This window comes from Podarcis cretensis (assembly GCF_951804945.1).
Source record: "Podarcis cretensis genome assembly, chromosome: 6".
In the NCBI taxonomy this organism is placed as follows: domain Eukaryota; kingdom Metazoa; phylum Chordata; class Lepidosauria; order Squamata; family Lacertidae; genus Podarcis; species Podarcis cretensis.
Window position 1 is genome coordinate 77938944 of NC_137175.1, and position 19871 is coordinate 77958814.

General features: G+C 42.8%; 1 protein-coding gene across 1 annotated transcript in view; it reads left to right on the top strand.

The window, feature by feature from the left end:
• Nucleotides 1-3578: 3578 nt before the first annotated feature.
• The window catches only part of ABCA4 (ATP binding cassette subfamily A member 4), a 104236-nt gene continuing 87943 nt past the window's right edge, over nt 3579-19871 (top strand). Inside the window, exons 1-4 of the mRNA XM_079981002.1 lie at nt 3579-3998; nt 9464-9607; nt 16655-16748; nt 18776-18917. Coding sequence (XP_079837128.1) covers nt 9542-9607; nt 16655-16748; nt 18776-18917 — 302 coding nt within the window. The 5' untranslated portion in view covers nt 3579-3998; nt 9464-9541. The remainder of the gene's footprint in view (nt 3999-9463; nt 9608-16654; nt 16749-18775; nt 18918-19871) is intronic.

Consider the following 19871-nt stretch of genomic DNA (forward strand, 5'->3'; position numbering starts at 1 on the left):
AATCAGCATTTAAAACCAACAGGAGATAAAATGCAAATGATTTCTAAAAGCCATCTGAAAACAGAAGGACTTTGCCTGAAAGATAAGGATACCAGGTGGTAATGTTTGTGAAGTGTTGATAATTTGGGTGTTGCTGTTAAAAAACTATTTCTTTGGTAGCCACCTACCACCATTTAGCTACCTGTGTGCCACTTTTCACATGGGTTGAAGCTTGTGGATCCTTTACAGATAAATAATCTCACATCTCACCATAGTCTATCCTAGACTATGTAAAGAATATGTGTAACTAGCCAGACCATATTGGTCAAGGAAGGGGTATAGGTGGAACACCAAGGTAAGTTGATGAAATAACTCTGTGTCCAGGGCAGCTGTCTACCAGCTCCACCTGGTACGCAGGCTAAGACCCTACCTCCCCGCGGACTGTCTCGCCAGAGTGGTGCATGCTCTGGTTATCTCACGCTTGGACTACTGCAACGCGCTCTACGTGGGGCTACCTTTGAAGGTGACCCGGAAACTGCAATTAATCCAGAATGCGGCAGCTAGACTGGTGACTGGGAGTGGCCGCCGGGACCACATAACACCGGTTCTGAGAGATCTGCACTGGCTCCCAGTACGTTTCCGAGCACGATTCAAAGTGTTGGTGCTGACCTTTAAAGCCCTAAACGGCCTCGGTCCTGTATACCTGAAGGAGCATCTCCACCCCCATCGTTCAGCCCGGACACTGAGATCCAGCGCCGAGGGCCTTCTGGTGGTTCCCTCATTGCGAGAAGTGAGGCTACAGGGAACCAGACAGAGGGCCTTCTCGGTAGTGGCGCCCGCCCTGTGGAACGCCCTCCCCTCAGATGTCAAAGAGATAAAGAATTACCTGACATTCAGAAGACATCTTAAGGCAGCCCTGTTCAGGGAAGTTTTTAATATGTAATGCTGTACTGTTTTTAACACTGATTGGGAGCCGCCCAGAGTGGCTGGGGAAACTCAGCCAGATGGGCGGGGTATAAATAATAAATTATTATTATTATTATTATAAATGCATTCTGAATGACTGATACCACCTGAGCACATCCAAAATTAATTATAGATGTAAAAGCATTCTCAAGCTGTGCATTTGCAACTTACGTTACCCTGTGGTAACAGTCCTCTCCCAGGAGCTTTTTTAGTAAGAGGGTGGCACTACAGCTTGGCAGAGGAATTACACTGAATATTTGCCATCTGTTTTCACAAACTAAGATTTAAAAAGGCCCTCTGAACATGCAAAACACCTGAAACAGCAGAGAATGTGAATACCATAAGGCACACAGGACCTGATAGAGATTGAAGCAATTCTTTAAGCATCAGTTCAATTGAAGCAGTATGACAACCACTCAATCACACACATCAAGTCAGCTTTCTGATGCTATTGCATATCTGCAGTAGTTCAATCAGATAATGCATGTCAATGTGATTGTCATGCAACCAAAAGGCCTTGTTGAAAATGGAGTATGACTAGTTAATAAACTACTCCCCACTCCGGGGGGGGGGGGGAAATAGTGACTGACTCAAATTTATTTGGCCTTTCTCAATTACAGGGTTAGTTCCATGCAACACTGCATTTCCTCAACAAGCAGCTTTGAACAGAAAGCTCAAAGCACTACTGATTGGACACCAATCATAATCGGGACTGACATTCTGTGACTTTCCAGTTGTTGCAAACTCTTCTGCACTAAGATTAAGTTATTAAAATGTGCATGGTTGGTTAATGTGCAAGATTCATACGAACCAACTGTTAGTTTTAGTGAGTTTGGAGTACTTTTTCACGGCTGAAAACATTACCTTTATTATGACTTGAAATCCTCTTGCTGTTCAATGTACTATATAATATCCATATAGTGTGAATGTATGGGCTACACTTTCAGATTGTAGTTACAGCTAAGTTACACCCTTCAGTGAAATTTATTTCAAAAATACTATTTCCCATATAAAGATCCCATATAAAGACAGGGCTTTTGTGTCAATCAATGGGCTGTGTCACCAAAGAGCCAGCAGTTTTGCCAAAAATTTTTTTGAAAAACAGAGTACTGTATTCTACAGTGTAACCTTTATTAAGCACAGTAGCTAGAAGAGGAAAACACTGAAACCCAAGGTAAAGGTAAAGGGTAAAGGGACCCCTGACCATTAGGTCCAGTCGCGGATGACTCTCGGGTTGCGGCGCTCATCTTGGTTTATTGGCCGAGGGAGCTGGCGTACAGCTTCTGGGTCATGTGGCTAGCATGACTAAGCCGCTTCTGGCGAACCAGAGCAGTGCACGGAAATGCAGTTTACCTTCCCACCGGAGCGGTACCTATTTATCTACTTGCACTTTGACGTGCTTTTGAACTGCTAGGTTGGCAGGAGCCGGGACCGAACAACGGGAGCTCACCCCGTCGCTGGGATTCGAACTGCCGACCTGATCGGCAAGCCCTAGGCTCTGTGGTTTAGACCACAGCACCACCCGCGTCCCAGTTGAAACCCTTAGTACATTCAGAGTAATCTGCCCTGTAACTATATTTAAATCAAAATCACATAAAGTACACTAACAGAATTTAGACTAAAATTTAAAGGCTTTATTGTAGGAAACACGCATTGAAGCATATATTCTCCTAAGTATGCACCCATTAGATGGCAAAACACATCTCTCTCCTGCATCTGATGGGAAAAGCAAATTCTAGCAACCAACTGTAAACTTCAGACTCTCCTTACCCCTTGCTTGGTGAATATGCTGGTATAAAAAGCTGTCTGTGTACATGGTAAGAAGGTAAATAAAGCTTAACAGAAGTAGAGTGACTTTACTAAGCTTCAGGAAAGGTCTGAAACAAGGCTAGAATCCCATTCTCCTGCACCCATAGTCCAGTTTTCCAGCCTGTAAACTACAGTCTAGCCACATTAATAAGTCAGAAGGAAGTCTGCAAATAATATTAAAGAAAATACATGAAAAAGGGGGCCTTGTCCAAAAGGAAGAGCTCTGATTTTCAGTCCAGTCCATTGGGAGAAAGGGTCACTGGTGAAGTATCTGAAACCTGTTGTTTGCCATTTACTTAGTTCTTGAGTTTTCTGTCTTGTTACTGAACATAATATTCCCTTTTGCTTTGCTCAATTTTTTCCATCCCATCTTCCCAACTTTGGTGTGCTCCAGGATTGACTCCCCAGCCTCCGGGCTCCTCTTTGTTTGTTTAATGTATTCATATCTCACGTTTTCCTCCAAGGACCTCAAGGTGCTCATTTAATCCCCACAACAAACCCTGTGAGGTAGGTTAGGCTGAGAAGGAAATGACTGGCAGAAGGTCAAGTCTTAACACTGTTGTAATAGGGTCTCAGGTTCCTTTAGCTCTGCTACATCCAGACAACTCTCAACACAGAGATGTTATCATAGTTCGCTTGCCATTTTAACATTGCCATTACGTCAGCTGTGCAGGAACATGAGTGCCAATGTGTGTTTAGAACTTGTGTGCTGTAGAGCTGGCACAACATGCCACCGCTGTCAGATTTGCATGGTAATTACATTCTATATACTTAACACTGAACTCACCAAGTGCCTCTGAGACTTTGACGGGGTACTGGCTTCTATAACTTCCTGACCTAATTAGTCATGACAAATGTGTGTGCGTGCTTGGTTTTGGGTTTTTCTTTTCTTTCCCTCCAGGGGTTTAGAGAGCTCCTAAAGCCATAGCCTCAAATAATATTTGTTAAAACACAACATTAGTTTAGATCTACAAATAAATATTATAAGAAGTCCGAACTTTTTCCAACGTATGCACTATGCAGTGTTTGTGTCTAATGCAATGGTGCTTAAACTCTGAAAACAGAGCTGCCCCACATGAAGCTGAGGATTAAAGCAATCTCCTTACAACTGAGCTGTATTATTTTGTAAGTGCTCACTGTTCCTGAGATGCATTCCTCTGCAGTCATGCTGGACTTCCTTTCAAAACCTCTTTCAGTTCTCACAGCAATGCAATGCCTTTGATGGAGATCTCATCACAAATGAGGTAAGCTTGAAAACAGTTTCTTGTCGTATTCCTAATTGGTGCACTTGTTTTTTTAAGACCCCTCATTTCTCTAATACGATGAGTGTCAAAACTGGATGTGTTTGGATTTTAACATATAAGGTACCATAAGCTGCTCTTAAATCTGATAACGAATAAAAATATATTTATAAAAGCAAAATCGCAGTATAAAACAAAGATAAGAGCACTGTAGGCTGTTAAATCAGCCATCATGCAAGTGGTAAACATTAAAAACATATCTGTACGCTTTGGTGTGACCAGGAAAAGTCATGTTTATGTATTTATATCTATAGGCCGCCTTTCTGTCTTACCCCTCTGAATAAGTTGTTAAATAGACAAAATAGCTAACAAGTTTGATCTGAAATACAAAGAATGGATTCTGATCATCTACATATTTATTAGATGCTATTTATGGTGACCTCATCTAACAGCAGCAATTCCTCTAAAACAGAATTGGTGAAAGAAATTTTCTTGGTCCTGGGAACGTAATTTGGGCATAGGACTAAAATACCTTGGTGATTGCTCTACCTCATAATTTGACTTTTGTATACGTCCTCCAAAAAAGAGCCTAGCCAACTAGATGGAAATCTCAGAAATCCATAGATGAATGTTTTTCAATACTGTACCAATGTTATTCAATACCAAGAACACATCCAGAGAGTTCATCCAGTATGACTTTTGTATCTCTCTCTTTTTTCAGTCCTTGGAACAGTAGATCCACAAGCTGTAATCACAAACAGCTTTTGGATGGGGCCAGTTGTATAGTTCCCTGGGATGAATCCTAAAAGTGCTGCCCCACTTTTTGTTATATGAGTCCCCCGTTGAGAAAGACACAATTCTCTCTAGTCTTCACCTATGATTTATTAATAGCATTTGATGAATTTAATTTAGCATTTGAGTGTACAGCATACCTGAGAAGGTAAGGGTAGTGGCTGCCAAAAGCTGCCCAGTGCATCCTGGACCCAAGTCATGGCGTGAATCCAGGTGGTTTTGGCAACCTTTCCGCACTAGTTTCTGAACCTTTAGAATAAAAGATGCTAGTAGTTACAGGTCACCATGTCACTGTGTTACAGCTGTTTGAAAAGTTTCCAATGCCAGTATTCCTTCATCTGAAAAGGATGCATGATGTTTGAAGATGGTCTGTTCATGCCTCTGGTACTGGAGAAGTTCACCCCATTGTTCCTAAAACCATGTGTGACCTAGAGCAGTACAGATTACCTGCTGAACCACATTTAGCTTTATATGTCAATCATTTAAAAACATGTGATAGTTTCCCTATGCCAAAATGGGATGCAGACATGGCTGAATGAAGACATGCCCTCGGGCCCATTTGGCTGGCTAGCTACATGTCAGTGATAACATTAACCTAGCAAAATGCTACCCATAGGTCAAGGTGAGGAAAGTTGTGGGTGTTGTTGGACTGCAACTCCCATCATCCCTGTCCATTGGCCATTCTGGCTGAGACTGATGGGAATTGGAGTCCAACAACATCTGGAGGGCCACAAGTGTCCCACCCCTGCCTTCAGTTGTGAAAACAAGAGGCATCTTTGTTCCAATTCATGAAGGTCACAAACGTTTCAGGTGCTGCTTCTGCTGCCCCAATCTGATATAACAACAAGCTCTCCTCAGTTCTAGCCACTAAATACAAGCTCTCAATGGTTACTCTCATTTTACATGCATACATATAGATAAATAATTTTATTTGTGTGGCGCCTTTCCACACCATACTCACGGTGGCCTACAACATGAAAAAATACATAACTACAGCATAACAAAAGTAGTCATAAAATAAAACATTAAAAATGCACAACCAAATCAAACAATTTACATCAGCGCAATGTTGCATTTGACCCCATGTTTTCGCACCTCCAAACTATGTTTAGATATTGGGAGCTGGAGAAGGTAGGTAAATAAATGAATGAATGTACAAGCCCCGATTCTCTGCTTCCTCACAATTTTAGCCGAATCATGCCTACATAGACTTCCAAAAACAAACTAAGGGGTCGTCACAAAGTTGGGAAGAAAGGCCACATCTATCCCGCCCCTAATTAAGGCACAGGTTCAGATGATTATTTACTGATTTCTCACCCTTTGCCTTAAGGTCCCACGATGGGTTCCAACATCAAAGCAATGTTAAAAATGGTCTAAAGCAACTTACAATAATTAAAAAAATAAGGTGGGATCTAAAAATATATACACCTCAAGTGTCAAAAGGCAGGATAAAGAGGTGCATCTTTGGAATCTTCCGGAAGCTGTATTATGAAGAAGCCACCACAAAGAATGCCCTCTCCCAGGCCACCCCTACCCTGAGCCTCTGAGGGCAGAGGAACTAGCAAGAGATCCCAAGAGGATCTGTGAAGAAGGGGGGACTTTAGCATGCAGCCCACTAGCTGGAATCGATCCCTTTACAGAAGACAGCCTTCTATTTGAAAGCAGTGTTTTTTTTCTGGGGGGCATGCAGGGGTACGCATACCCCTAAACAGTTAGTGAATCTATGTACTTTTGTCCATTAACTGTATTTATTCCCCCCCCCCATCTGAACTATAAAGTGGTGAGTCAAAATGAGAGTACCTCTAAACATTTTTTTAGGAGGGGAGGAAAGCACTGAAAAGGAGTATTCTGTTTGAAGGGCTATCAGGCCCAAGTGAGGAGTAAAGATAAAAAGAACCCTAAGGAGGGATAAGTACGGTCTTGAAGTCACCCCTCACAGCACCATTTTGGCAGTGAAGTGAGGCTCACAGGTGACTTGGTTACAATATTATGGCCTCCATTGTTGAAGGAGCTATGCCTTTAAATATCACTCGCTTGAGAGTCACAGGTGAGAGAATTAGTACTGTACTTAGTTTCCACACAAGCTCTGCTTGCAGGTTTCCCCACAGGCGTCTGTGATAAAAGGCTGCTAGGCTTGCTAGGCCTTTGGCCTGGTTCAGCAGAGCTCTTTTTCTGTTCTTCCATAGTATGGTGAGTTATCTTGTATTTATCTTTAAATTATGGAAATAGTTTCAGAATGTTCACCTTTACAGATAAATGAGCAGTTGTACATTTTATGAAAACCTGTGTGGGGTTTTGTTTTTTGTTTTTTTGGGTGGTCTAACTCGCCCTCCAAGCAAGAAATGTGTAAATGGCCACTCTGCCTCACACAAAGCTTTTGAGCCAAGAATGACTTGACTCAAATCTCATTTCTAAAAATGGCTTTCTAAATGCTAAATTGCTACTATATACTAGTAAAATGCCACTTGTTAATGGTGCACTGGAGGAGGGTCTTCAAATATTGCAGGAACTCTATGGCATGCAGTTTGTGCAAAATGTCAACGTTGAGTGTCTAGCCCAGGGATGTCCCTATTTTTCAGTGACAGTTCCGGATTTACAGAAGCCGTCTATTTTCATCTGAGAAATGTTGGAGGATATGGAGTTACCTGACCCCTCAAGGCAGCCCTTTAAATGTTTTATTATGTTTGATATTGGAAGGTGCCCAGAGTGGCTGGGGCAAAATAATAATAATAATAATAATAATAATAATAATAATAATAATAGGACATCCCTATTTTCACTGGAAAAATGTTGGAGGGTATGGAGGACCTATTCTTGGACTTCAGCTCTCCTAATTGCCATTGGTCATGCTGGCTGGGGCTGATGGGATTTGAAGTCCAGTGACACCTGGAGGGCTGCAAAATCCCCACCCCTGACCTAGAATTGTTTTGCCCCATGAAACTTGGTCAGAAATATCCTAGGTTTAGCAGTTAGTCACAGCAAATTATGACACATGCTTACAGTAGACATCTTGGGAAGTGGGATATAATATGTATCTGTGTGCGAGGGAGAGACATCTCCAAAGACAAAATAGATATCAAAACTATCTACTGAAGTGAAATCAGCATCTTGTGTAAGTTGCTGGGCTACCTGCCCAGTATAATTAGGAAGTAGTGAATTCAAATACTTGGTGCCTCGTTGGATGTTTTTATTTACATCTTCATTTAAAAACAAACAAACCCAGGCACTGCTGAGCTTAGAAATCCCACTTGTTTTATCCAAAGCAGAAATAGGTCACAGACACCGCCTAGGTGTGTGGTAACAGCAACAAGCCAGCCCCCACTTCTCCAAATCAGATTTACAATTTAATTAAGGAAGATCTTTGTCCTGTCTAATCCCATATGTCAGATGCGGCCACAGTCTGTTGAAGGAGGAGACACACTTTCTAAACTTACCTTTACATTTGATTTACTGAAGACACAGTTAACGTATTCAGATTGCCATGCCTCAAATCTGAACGCTGTTCTCTCGGGAGCCCAACATTGTTTCACAAGAGCAGTCGGGAGGAAAATATGTTTTCCCATGGTCCAATTTAAGATTTGTCATCTAGGATGTCCAGAAAAGGTGTCTGTGGTGATAAAGATGGCATATAGATGGATGGAGACCACCCAGCCCTTGCTACTTGAATGGCACTATAATGGTGAAAAAGTGAGGGGGTGGTGAGCTAGCAGTTTAAGGGTTGTGAACAGGGATTTACTCTGCAAATCTAGAACAAGCAATTGGAGGGATGATTATTGATCAACATGAGCATAAAAAAGTTAAGCAGGATTTCTGTGATCATTACTAGAGAAAAGAAATGTCTGGTGGGTATTACAGCACTTTTAAGAGCCAGCATAGAGTCCTACAAACAGCTGAAAGATTATTCTAATTCATAGGAGCCAATTTTTGGTCAGCCAGATCCCTGGGACTTTCCTAGATCAGCAGTTTAGCAAATTCCTTCCTGACCAGCCACAAAAACAAGTACTCTCAATAGATTTCTGTAGCTACTTTAGGTCAACTGTGTATTGCAGCCTTAGGCCGGGGGGATGGGACCTGTAGCCCTCCAGATATTGCTGGACTACAACTCCCATCATCCCTTCAGAGGTGTCCATGGGACACCATTCCTTTTCACTGAAAAATATTCCCCTAGATTTATGTTCAGACTAGACTCTGAGAGCATGCTGCTTGTGAGCATTCACAGGTATCTGGTTGGCTTCAGAAAAGGGAACAGTATGTAGGATTAGATAGACTTCAGCTGATCCAACAAGCCAATTATTACAGTCTCTAACCCTAGAAGCGGTATGGCAGACAGTATTTCTGAAACTTGCGTCTCAAGTTGTTGCTGGGCCACAACTCCTGTCATGGCTGACCATTGATCCTGCTAGCTAGGGATGATGGAAGTTGTAGTACAACAACAGCTGGAGACCCAAGTTTGAGAGCAATTTGTTATTAATCCTACTCCTGACACCACACAGATACAAGCGCAGAGTTGGCCATTCCAGATCGCACAGTTTCGCTGCGTAACGTACTATCAGCTTCCAACTTCTGGCTCAGCTGGAGTTTGGTTCATAGCTGAGTTTGACAAAACAAAATGAAATCCAGCCTGCAGTTCTGCAGCCATTCAGGAACATCTGCTTATAAGCTCACTTCTTTTTCAGGATTCAGCTGTCTGCAAGAAGATAACAGCAAAGGATTTCTATTCTCCAAGTCTGGGATGCTGCCAATGCATAAGAAGAATGAGTTTCCTCAGACAGGTCAGGCTTCTGCTATGGAAAAACTGGATACTGAGAAAAAGGCAGAAGGTAAGCCAGAGGGAAGGAGAGAGAGACTGTGTTTAGTTTGCTCAAGAGAAATTAAAATCACTTTGGGAAAATCAGTTCATTTGCTCAGGGCTTTTGCTGAGATGTGCTGAGTTAGTTAATGCATTCTGTTCCTAGAATATTTTTACAAAGTAGATTTTAGGATCAGGTTCATGGTGTTGAGTTTTCTGACAGCAACAACAAACTCAACATACTGGACTGTTTTGTCACTAAAAGTCTCAATGAGGAAGAATACCAGCCCCCACCAACAGAGGAAGTGGTGACTAGGATTCACTTCCCCTTGAGGTCCAGCTATGCTTACATGAGAATCTAGTGGCACACAGTACTGTGAAGATAAAAATAAATGGACTTTTGCTACAGGAAGCAAATGTCCAAAATACTTGAAATCTTTTATTGTGCTTTGGTTCCTCAAAGATCAGGAACTTGCTACAAAAGCACCTCAACTCAAAAGCAGGCATCCCATGAGACTGTGGGCTAAATTACAGAACCCTCAACTGCAAATGTAGACAAATGTGTCCTGTTCCAGAAAAGGAAATTCACACACAGAGGGAGAGCATGTGCATGCACCATCTCTGTCCACATCACAATGTTCACCTGAGTCTCATGGAGCTAGCTAGATCAGGGGTTCCCAGACTGGTGTATGTGGACCACCAGTGGTCCACAATTTTAATTTAGAGGGCCTGCAGTGTGTTTGTGATTTGTAACTGAAGACAGGGGGTGGATATTCGATCCCTCACACTGAATATCCATATTGATTTTAATTGTGTGGGATTCAAATGGTAATACAATAAAGCACAACACATAAGAAAAGAAGCAATTGAAAAGCACAGAGCATCTAGCAATAGCACATTACAATGGCTACAACAGGCAGCAAAATCATCCCATGGTCTGCCAAGACTCTCAGAAACTTCCAAGCGGTCCACAGGGAGAAATGTTTGGGAGTCACTGAGCTATAGGCATTCTTTTATGTGCATCCAGATCCCCATTGAGAGCAATCAGCTAATAATCCGTAAGGCCATAGGTTTCCCATCTCTGCTTTATATATAGCAGATTCCGGATTGAGTCGTTCCTTGGCATCACCAATTTCAACAGCTCTTAAATAGCAGGGCTTGGAAAGACCTCTGTTTGAGACCTTGGAGCAGCAATCAGTGCCAGAGCAGAGCAGTCCTGGACTAGGTGATGCAGGTTCTGGCTCAGTATGTCAGCTCCACGTGTCCAATAAACTTGGCTATTTTGGAGAAGACTTACAGTTAAGTTAGCAGAACAGATGCTCAGGAATTTGATTTCAGTACCAGAACTGATCCTTTCCTAGTCACCCCCTGCCCCCCAAATAGTTATTCGTTTCAGCAGCCTAATTGGAAAGATAAAAAGAAAAGGTTGTTGCTGTCGTTTTAAAAACAGCACATTGGAAATCCTTGGTGCTTCAGCTGAGATGGCTCAGGCAGTAGAGCATGAGACTGTCAATCTTAGGGTCCTGAGTTTGAGCCCCACATTGGACAAGAGATTCCTGCATTACAGGGGGTTGGACTCATGGCCCCTTCCAAGTCTTATGATTCTGTAGTATCTTACAAATCACGCAGAGAGCTGATCTTGCCTACTTTCTGCCCATCTCTGCAATAATGGATCTCCTGTGCAAAATTTCATTTAGGCCTCAACACGTATTTAATAGTGGTGTCCAATGGCAGCTTAGAATTCTGCAAAATGATTGTTTCTAGTATTGTTTAGTCTCAAGCTCCGTGAGATCTTAAACCATTTTATGGAGTGGCATTTAGTGGGCTTGGGGTGTGGGCTTGGAAGGCATGGACGAACACACACACACACACACAAAAAAAAAAACAAAGTTGAAACTTGAAAAGTGGAGAAGGAAGGGAGCCATCTTTCTTTTCTTTTTTGTAAAGATTGCTCAGGATTTCTGATCATGCTTCCTGGTGATACAGTGTGGAAAGCATTGACAAGCAGCATTTCTAAGAAGCCTCAAGCTGTTAACCTCCCTCCTTTCCCCTCTTCCAAAAGAACATTTCACATTCCTGGCCTTGACCTTATTTTTTCATCAAGATGACCTTTTTGTGTGTGTCTTGAGATGTTTTAAGATACTGGATCCGATCCAGAAAAGTCACTGGGTTCTGGCATTTTGCTGAATCAGGCGGGAAAGCTCAGAGCACCTTTCACAGCGCCAGAGCCTCCAAGGTTTATATTATATGAGGGCATTCCAATTACTGTACGTGAGAAACACAGCGAAGAGGAAGTGATTCTGAATGGGGCAATTTGAAACACTGCTCTTTTGTTTTTTCATCCTGAGGCATCGGGAAGAAGGATTTCTGTCTCCAGTTAGAACATCTGGGTCCTTTCATTCAAAGCCCCCAAACTCAAAACACTTGCTGAGGCATTTCCAGTGGGTGGAGTGGAGGAGATTAGAAAGCCTCGGGCAAACATTGCTGCAATTAAAAAAAAAAAAAATCTGATTTATGTGTGAAACTTGATGGGCCCATCTCATCATAGTTTGAAGTAAAGTAATAATAATAATAATAAGAAGAAGAAGAAGAAGAAGAAGAAGAAGAAGAAGAAGAAGAAGAAGGAGAAGGAGAAGGAGAAGGTGGGAGGGATTGTTGAGCATGACAGCAGGCATTGACTAGTTCTTAAAACAGCGGCTAACAGCACAATCTTTTGCCATGATAGCTAATGAGTAAGTCCCACATTCTTAAATGGGACCTACTCCTTAATAAGTGTGTTTTGAATTGAAGAGAACCCTAATGCATACTTATGCTATTGATATGATGGACACTTGGAAATAATTGCTACTAAATTCTATTGGGCTGAACGTGTAAGTATGCATAGGATTTAAACCTACATAGGAGATACTTCTAGGGACGCAGGTGGCGCTGTGGGTTAAAGCCTCAGCGCCTAGGACTTGCCGATCGAAAGGTCGGCGGTTCGAATCCCTGCGGCGGGGTGCGCTCCCGCTGCTCGGTCCCAGCGCCTGCCAACCTAGCAGTTCGAAAGCACCTCCGGGTGCAAGTAGATAAATAGGGACCGCTTACCAGCGGGAAGGTAAACGGCGTTTCCGTGTGCGGCTCTGGCTCGCCAGAGCAGCGATGTCACGCTGGCCACGTGACCCGGAAGTGTCTCCGGACAGCGCTGGCCCCTGGCCTCTTAAGTGAGATGGGCGCACAACCCTAGAGTCTGTCAAGACTGGCCCGTACGGGCAGGGGTACCTTTACCTTTACCTTTTTAGGAGATACTTCTGCATAAGAATGCCTTGGATGAGGCTGCATCTTAGACCTTAGGTCAACCCACCAGATTTCCATCCACAGCAAAAGGGCCATAGCTCAGTGGTGGAGTTTACTTTGCATCCAGAAGATCCCGTATTTGCTCTCTAGTAATGTGGACAGAGAAGGGACGCGGGTGGCGCTGTGGGTAAAAGCCTCAGCGCCTAGGGCTTGCCGATCGAAAGGTCGGCGGTTCGAATCCCCGCGGCGGGGTGCGCTCCCGCTGCTCGGTCCCAGCGCCTGCCAACCTAGCAGTTCGAAAGCACCCCCGGGTGCAAGTAGATAAATAGGGACCACTTACTGGTGGGAAGGTAAACGGCGTTTCCGTGTGCTTCGCTGGCTCGCCAGATGCAGCTTTGTCACGCTGGCCACGTGACCCGGAAGTGTCTCCGGACAGCGCTGGCCCCCAGCCTCTTGAGTGAGATGGGCGCACAACCCCAGAGTCTGTCAAGACTGGCCCGTACGGGCAGGGGTACCTTTACCTTTACCTTTAATGTGGACAGATGGCCATAATTCTAGGACAGCTCACCTCACCACCCATGTATGGCAGCATATCAGTGGCATTGTAACCTTATTGTACACTGGTTTGTTTCAAGGCCTGGTCTAACTTTTCAGTGTTGTGGTTAAGGAACTCATAGAATGGTAATTAGTGGGTATTCAGTGTAGCAAGATAACCCTAGCATGAGTAATTATCATTTATGTGTCGGTGGGGAGGCAAAGATCTGAATATGGTTTGCCAAATGTCGTGGCAGCTTTGTGTATTAATTCCCTCAAACTACTTTGTGGCTTCTTTTAATTTAAGAAATAATGTGAACATTTATTTTCTTTTACCTTGCTGCTTAAAATAATAGAATACATAATGATGTATGAAATATACTCGGAGTCAAGAGTGGCTTTCATGCTCTTTATTCAGCTCATAGTGGTGAGGAGGAATGGAAGTTCCCCAAGACGGTCTGCTTTATATACATTATTTACACAATGGGCCCCATGTGATTGGCTAATTCCGGGATTCTCCTGTAGGCCAATCAGGTTGCGGATTCCCTTCCACCTGGAGCTGGATTGGGTGGCTCCTGTGGACCAATCAGACTGCTGCATTCTGGATCCTATTGTTCTAGGACCAATCAGGCTGCTGCATCTGAATCCTATTGTTATAGGACCAGTCAGACTGCTGCATTCTGGATCCTATTCAACTCAGTACATAACAATGTATAAAGCAAAAGCACACCAATATCGCATTGGAGAAGTCTTAATGAAACAGCACTTGACCCAATTCTACAAAAATTCCACAAACAGCAAGACAAGAAGCTCGTAAAACGGCAATAAAAATGTCGGCAAGGGACAGCCTCAATAAGACAAAATAAATAGTCAGCTAAAAGCTTTCTTTTAGAAATAGATCTTCAACAGACACTTAAAATCATTCAGCGTCAGGGCTTGGTGACTCTCGCCTGGAATGCCATTTGACAAGACGGATGCCACCAGAGAAGGCCCTGATCCTTGTAACTGCTTTCCACATAGGTCAGATGCATAGCTGTCAACGTTTCCCTTTTTTTAAGGGAAATTCCCTTATTCTGAATAGGATTCTTCGCAAGAAAAGGGAAAAGTTGACACCTATGGTCAGATGGTAGACAGATCTGGAGCAAGGCTAGATGTGGGGACGAACATAAGGTGCTTCGTAAGATATCCAGGTCAATTAGGGTTTGAAAAGTTAAAGCCAGCACCAGAAACAAATCATGTTGGCAACCAACATAGATCAGACAAAAAATGGGCATACTATGTTCTGAATTTCTTATTCCAGTTAAGAACCTTGTGGCAGCATTTTGCGGTTTCTGGATACCACAAGGGCAATCCCACATAGAGCAGATTTCAGTAGTCTAACCAGGAGTTGACTGGAGCAAAAATAACTGTAGTGAGATCCAGTTGCATTTACACAGTCAGTGTCATGTCTAGTTTTACTCAAAGACAGACACTGAACTATTTTATTTTTGTGGAATATTCATTTGTTTTCTAACCCTTAATGGACTAGTGTTAATATAATAACCTTTTTAATATTCAAGAATGAGGGGGTGAAATGATTATGTAAGGCTAGCATAGCTCTAAAAGCTTATACACCTGCATCCTTATCAACTTTTGAGCAAAGATAATATTTGTATACAGAACTGAACTTGCTTAACTCAACATATATAAAGCTGGTGAGAAAGATATCTGTACTTTGACAAGCTAGTGCTTGGAATGCAGAGCACTTCCTTTTCCGGTGTGTCATAAGGCTTGCTCTGTTCATTTAATATACATGGGGAAGAGTATCGCTTCCTTAAGATCATGTCTTCCAGTAATTTAATAGTGGTGTGAAGTCATTGCACACACCCTCCACAGGCAGTAACCAGTGATCTAGAGATGGGCTGGGAAAACCATAACCATGAGGATGACAAATCGGTCATCTGTTTTAACTATCTATTACCTAGTGACTCGGAGCAGAAGGGTAGGGTGGCAGTAGCTACACATTTTAAGTAATATGCAGTTTGCGTATGAGCAATTGAAAATAGCAAATTCCACACTAAGTTTTCAAATGCAGGCACAATTCTCATCTTTATATTACAGTTGGAAGCTAGGAAACATATACCAATAATACCTATAGTCAAATCACTGTCAGTAGCTTTCCAATGTTTCAAACTATGAGTTTGTTTAGTTTATCTAAAGATGACAGGGATTGAACCTGAAACCTGCATGCAAAGCGGATGCTCTAAGCTAAAATCCTTTTCAAAGCCATTTCTGCTTTTTTGTGATGATGTATTGAGGGCCATCTTGTGCATTATACAGTGACAAACACAGGTTTAGTGCTAGGCATGCTCTAAACAAGGAGTGCACTCAAGTATGGCTTTCTGATGAGTGACCCTGTAGAGATATACATGTTTTCAGCAGCCAGTTTCTCCCGTTCATGTTTTATATTTTAGGTGTACACCATGGGTTAATGTTGCTTATTGATGGGGCAGAAGGCAGTCCAACAGTAGGTTGAGCCAGAGCCAGTGAGAAGTGGAGCCAGAGCTCGTGACAGGCATGGCCAAGCCATTCTACCTTTTGTCCCCATCCTCCTTCCTTTTGACATCTACAATGGCAAAACCAAGACAAAGGAGAGGCACTGGTTATATGTAAGAAGGCAGATGGGCTTGAAGGAATCAAGATTGAGTTTCATGGAGCATTCTCCCATCTGTCCTAATGGAGTAGCCTCCAGTGTCATGGGTTGGTCTGTCACTCAAGACTGAGCTATTGAACAGCCTTTCCAGCTGTCTCATAGACTTTGTTCTCCCATCAAGCTAAGCCAAACCATCGCTTAGTGGAAGTGTACAGTCTTCGAGAGTGGATCTTGCAGCTGCTTTGTTCTTTCCCAGACCTTTTTGCTGTTGCACCATGCTGATCTGAGCCAGGTTTGGCATGTCATCTAAACCCTGGTTTGTGGTTAAGCTCTCTCCACAATAAATATAAGCTATAACCAAAAACAAACCTTGGTTACAGCTTATGGTTAGTCTACAAAGAGAGCTTATCCACGAGTCTGGGTTCAGACAACATGCTAAGCCCAAACCTTGGCTTAACTTAGCTCAGTGTACCAGCAAAAAGACCCAGGGAGGAGCCAAGGAGCTGCAAGCAGCCACATATTAATACTTTGTTGTATACTGGGATGGCAGAGTCATGTTTTATCAGACACTTCTGTGATTGGTGAAAGTCACAATGTCTTCAGATTACATCATTAACTCATCCAACTTTTTTTCAGCTTCGTCTTCTGGTTGAACTTGTGTGGCCTATGTCCTTGTTTCTTATCCTTGTCTGGCTGAGGAGCGCCAATCCACTCTATCGCCAACATGAATGTAAGAGCATCATTGGTAATGGAAACAACTTTTGGCATGCAACACTCCTTGCTTAGGCTTTGAATAAATCAAAGCGGCCTAGGTTTCTGTTACATGCTAACAAGTTAGGTCTTCTTTTACCTGCTGGTAAGCAAGGAAGCAGATACAGCAACGTTTATCTTGAGCCAGTCCTGCATGTTGTGGGGTAAGGGTTGAGTGCCACCAACCTGGAGCTCCCCAGCACTATGCATGTTGAAAGAACATGTTAGGTGGCATCATTAGGATGGCATTTGATTTGCCCCGTGCCTGCTCTGATTCCCTACCATTGCCTATCTGTTACTTTGGAAAAAGAGGTTGATGGAGCCTATCAATCTTCCCATGGCCTGTAGCTTGGGCCTTGATAGCAAATGTTTACTAGAAAGGTACAATGGGCATGATATAATGTTTTTGAGCTTTGCTGATGGAAGTAATTACATACTTTGCTAGAGCTCCCATAATATTGCACCAGTACACTAGGTCTAGAGGATTAATGTGGATGAATCATCCTGCTCTTGACTCCTACGCTTGTCCCTTTCTGCCCATTTAATCTACTGTTGTGGTTTTACCCTCATCACTGCATCTCTTTGCGCCTGAAAGAGTTCCCTTCCACATAATTGGCGCAAAGTACATGCCAGCTGAGCTCACTAACCAGCCTATTGTCTTTGACCATGGTCAGAATGCAGTCTGGTTTGTTATTAAAGGGAAGGAGATGTCAATCTGATTTTTTAACCATGTACTATTTGTGGAAGTGAACCATAATAATAATTTATTATTTATACCCCACCCACCTAGCCGGGTTTCCCCAGCCACTCTGGGTGACTTCCAACAAAATATTAAAGATACAGTAAAACATTAGATATTAAAAACTTCCCTATTCTAGAGAAAGCACTCTTCCCCCTAAGCATTGTATTCTTCTTATTTGTGTTGCCTGTATCTTTAGTCACTTCAAAAGCTAATATTTTCCAAACCACTGGAGCTGAAACAAAGTTTTGCACACATTTCTAGCTTGCACCTACAGTATGGTTTGAAATGTTTTCAAATTTCACTTGGCAGAATACTTTTTAGTAACTTAAATCTTGCCTTGCTGTTAAGGTAGCAATGTTAAATGCCAACTTACCAAATTTTATGCCTCCCCCCACCCCAAAGTTCCTAATTCAAACAGAATTCATATGGTAAGCAAAAATATTCAGACTTAAGAGAATATAAATCTGAACTTTTGCAACCAAACCCAATGTAGAAAAACACTGGAATATTTCCCCTTCCACCAAAATCCATTTTGCCTCTAAGAACCATACAGCATAGACTTTACTATGCTCCTGCTGAAATGAAAGGGGCACTCACTATAATTTTATTGAAGTTGGAGTTAAAATAAATTCATATGTGTAGGAAAAGCACGCCGCAGAATGGTGCCTGATCTGTCCTGCTTCAGAGTGCAAGTGTGGAACTCCATATTTTGAAAAATCCCCTCCTTCAAAAATAAATAGACACCAAGCTTATAGAGACAGCACATATCAGCTCTGGCATGCTAGCTTATCATGTGCAGGAATTAAGTGGAGGTGTTCATCACAGAATGAGCTCCTTTGAGAGGAGGGGCAGGGTATATATTAAATAAATAAATGCATAAATAAAAAAATGCTAGGTCAGCCTTCCCCAACTTGGTGCCTTCCAGAAGTGTTGGACTACAACTCCCATCAGCCCCAGTTAACACAGCTGAGTCAATGGGAATTGTCCAAAACAGGCATAGGCAACTCCCATCATCCCTAGCTAACAGGACCAGTGGTCAGGGATGATGGGAGTTGTAGTCCCAAAAACATCTGGAGGGCCGAGTTTGCCTATGCCTGGTCCAAAACAACTGGAGGGGCCATGTTGGGGAAGGTTGTGCTCTTCCAATTAACCTTTTAAGAAAACTGATGTGCCTTAATCTAATATGCCACCGGATAGCTCAGTTGGTTAGTATCTATGTAAGCAGTTTGAGCTATGTTTATTTCTTCCTGTTTTCTCATATCAAGGTCACTTCCCAAACAAGGCGATGCCCTCTGCAGGAACTCTGCCATGGCTACAGGGCATCTTCTGTAATATGAACAATCCTTGCTTCAAAAGCCCAACCCGTGGAGAGTCTCCAGGTGTCGTATCAAACTACAATAATTCTATGTAAGCTGACAGCGTCTCTTGCATCTTGGGGAGGGGGAGAAATCTGCCCATGTTATAGGCTTCCATGTTCTACTGTGAAATTGTAGCTGAGGGCCGTAACTCAGTGGTAGGGCGTTTGCAGAAAGTTCCTGGCAGTTCAGTCTTCAGCATCTCCAGGGGAATAGACCAATTAACTATGAACCCCAAAATTAGACAGAGAATGTCCCCTGTCTAAAAACCTGGAGAACCACAGTCAGGCAGTGTGGACAGTGCTTGGCTAGATGTGCCAGTGCTTTGATTTTGTATAAGGCACCTTCCTGTGTTTCTGTGCTCCTTAACGTTGCCTCTGATATATGACTGCATGAAAAACAGCCCCCTGATGAGCTCACAAAGTGTGACCCAATTTTGTGTTGTGAAAAAACTGGTAAATAGGAGGCTAGGTAGAACTGATGTGACACAGGCTTATTTCTCTTATTGTTTTTTATCGGTGACTTTAAATATTGTTGCTGCCTACTCTGTGATTTAGACGAAGGGCAGGTTATAAATATAGGTATCACTGCGTACACAGCATACATTTAAATCACATGGCCTCCCCCTAAAGGATCCTGGGAACTGTAGTTTGTTAAGGGTGTTGAGACTGTAGCTCTGTCCCCAGGATTCTTTGGGGTTGGTGGAGAATGTGGTTTTAATCTCTTTTGATTTTATGGTGTGGATGGGACCATCATGGTAATGGGGTCAGGTGAAGGACACAGCCCCATCACCAGGGTTGAAGTTAAGAGTCAACTGCTTGTCCAGTCACCCTGCTTGTAAATGTAAGAAGGGGGCACTATCTTGTCCTCAGGGTTATATGTCATATTTTTTCCATAGCCCTGTTGGTGGGCATAAGTAGAAAGGCGTAGCATAGCTCACCCGCAGGTTGGAGGACTCCAGTCTGATGGGAAAGGCAACTGGCTGCTGTGATTACTTTCTCCACAC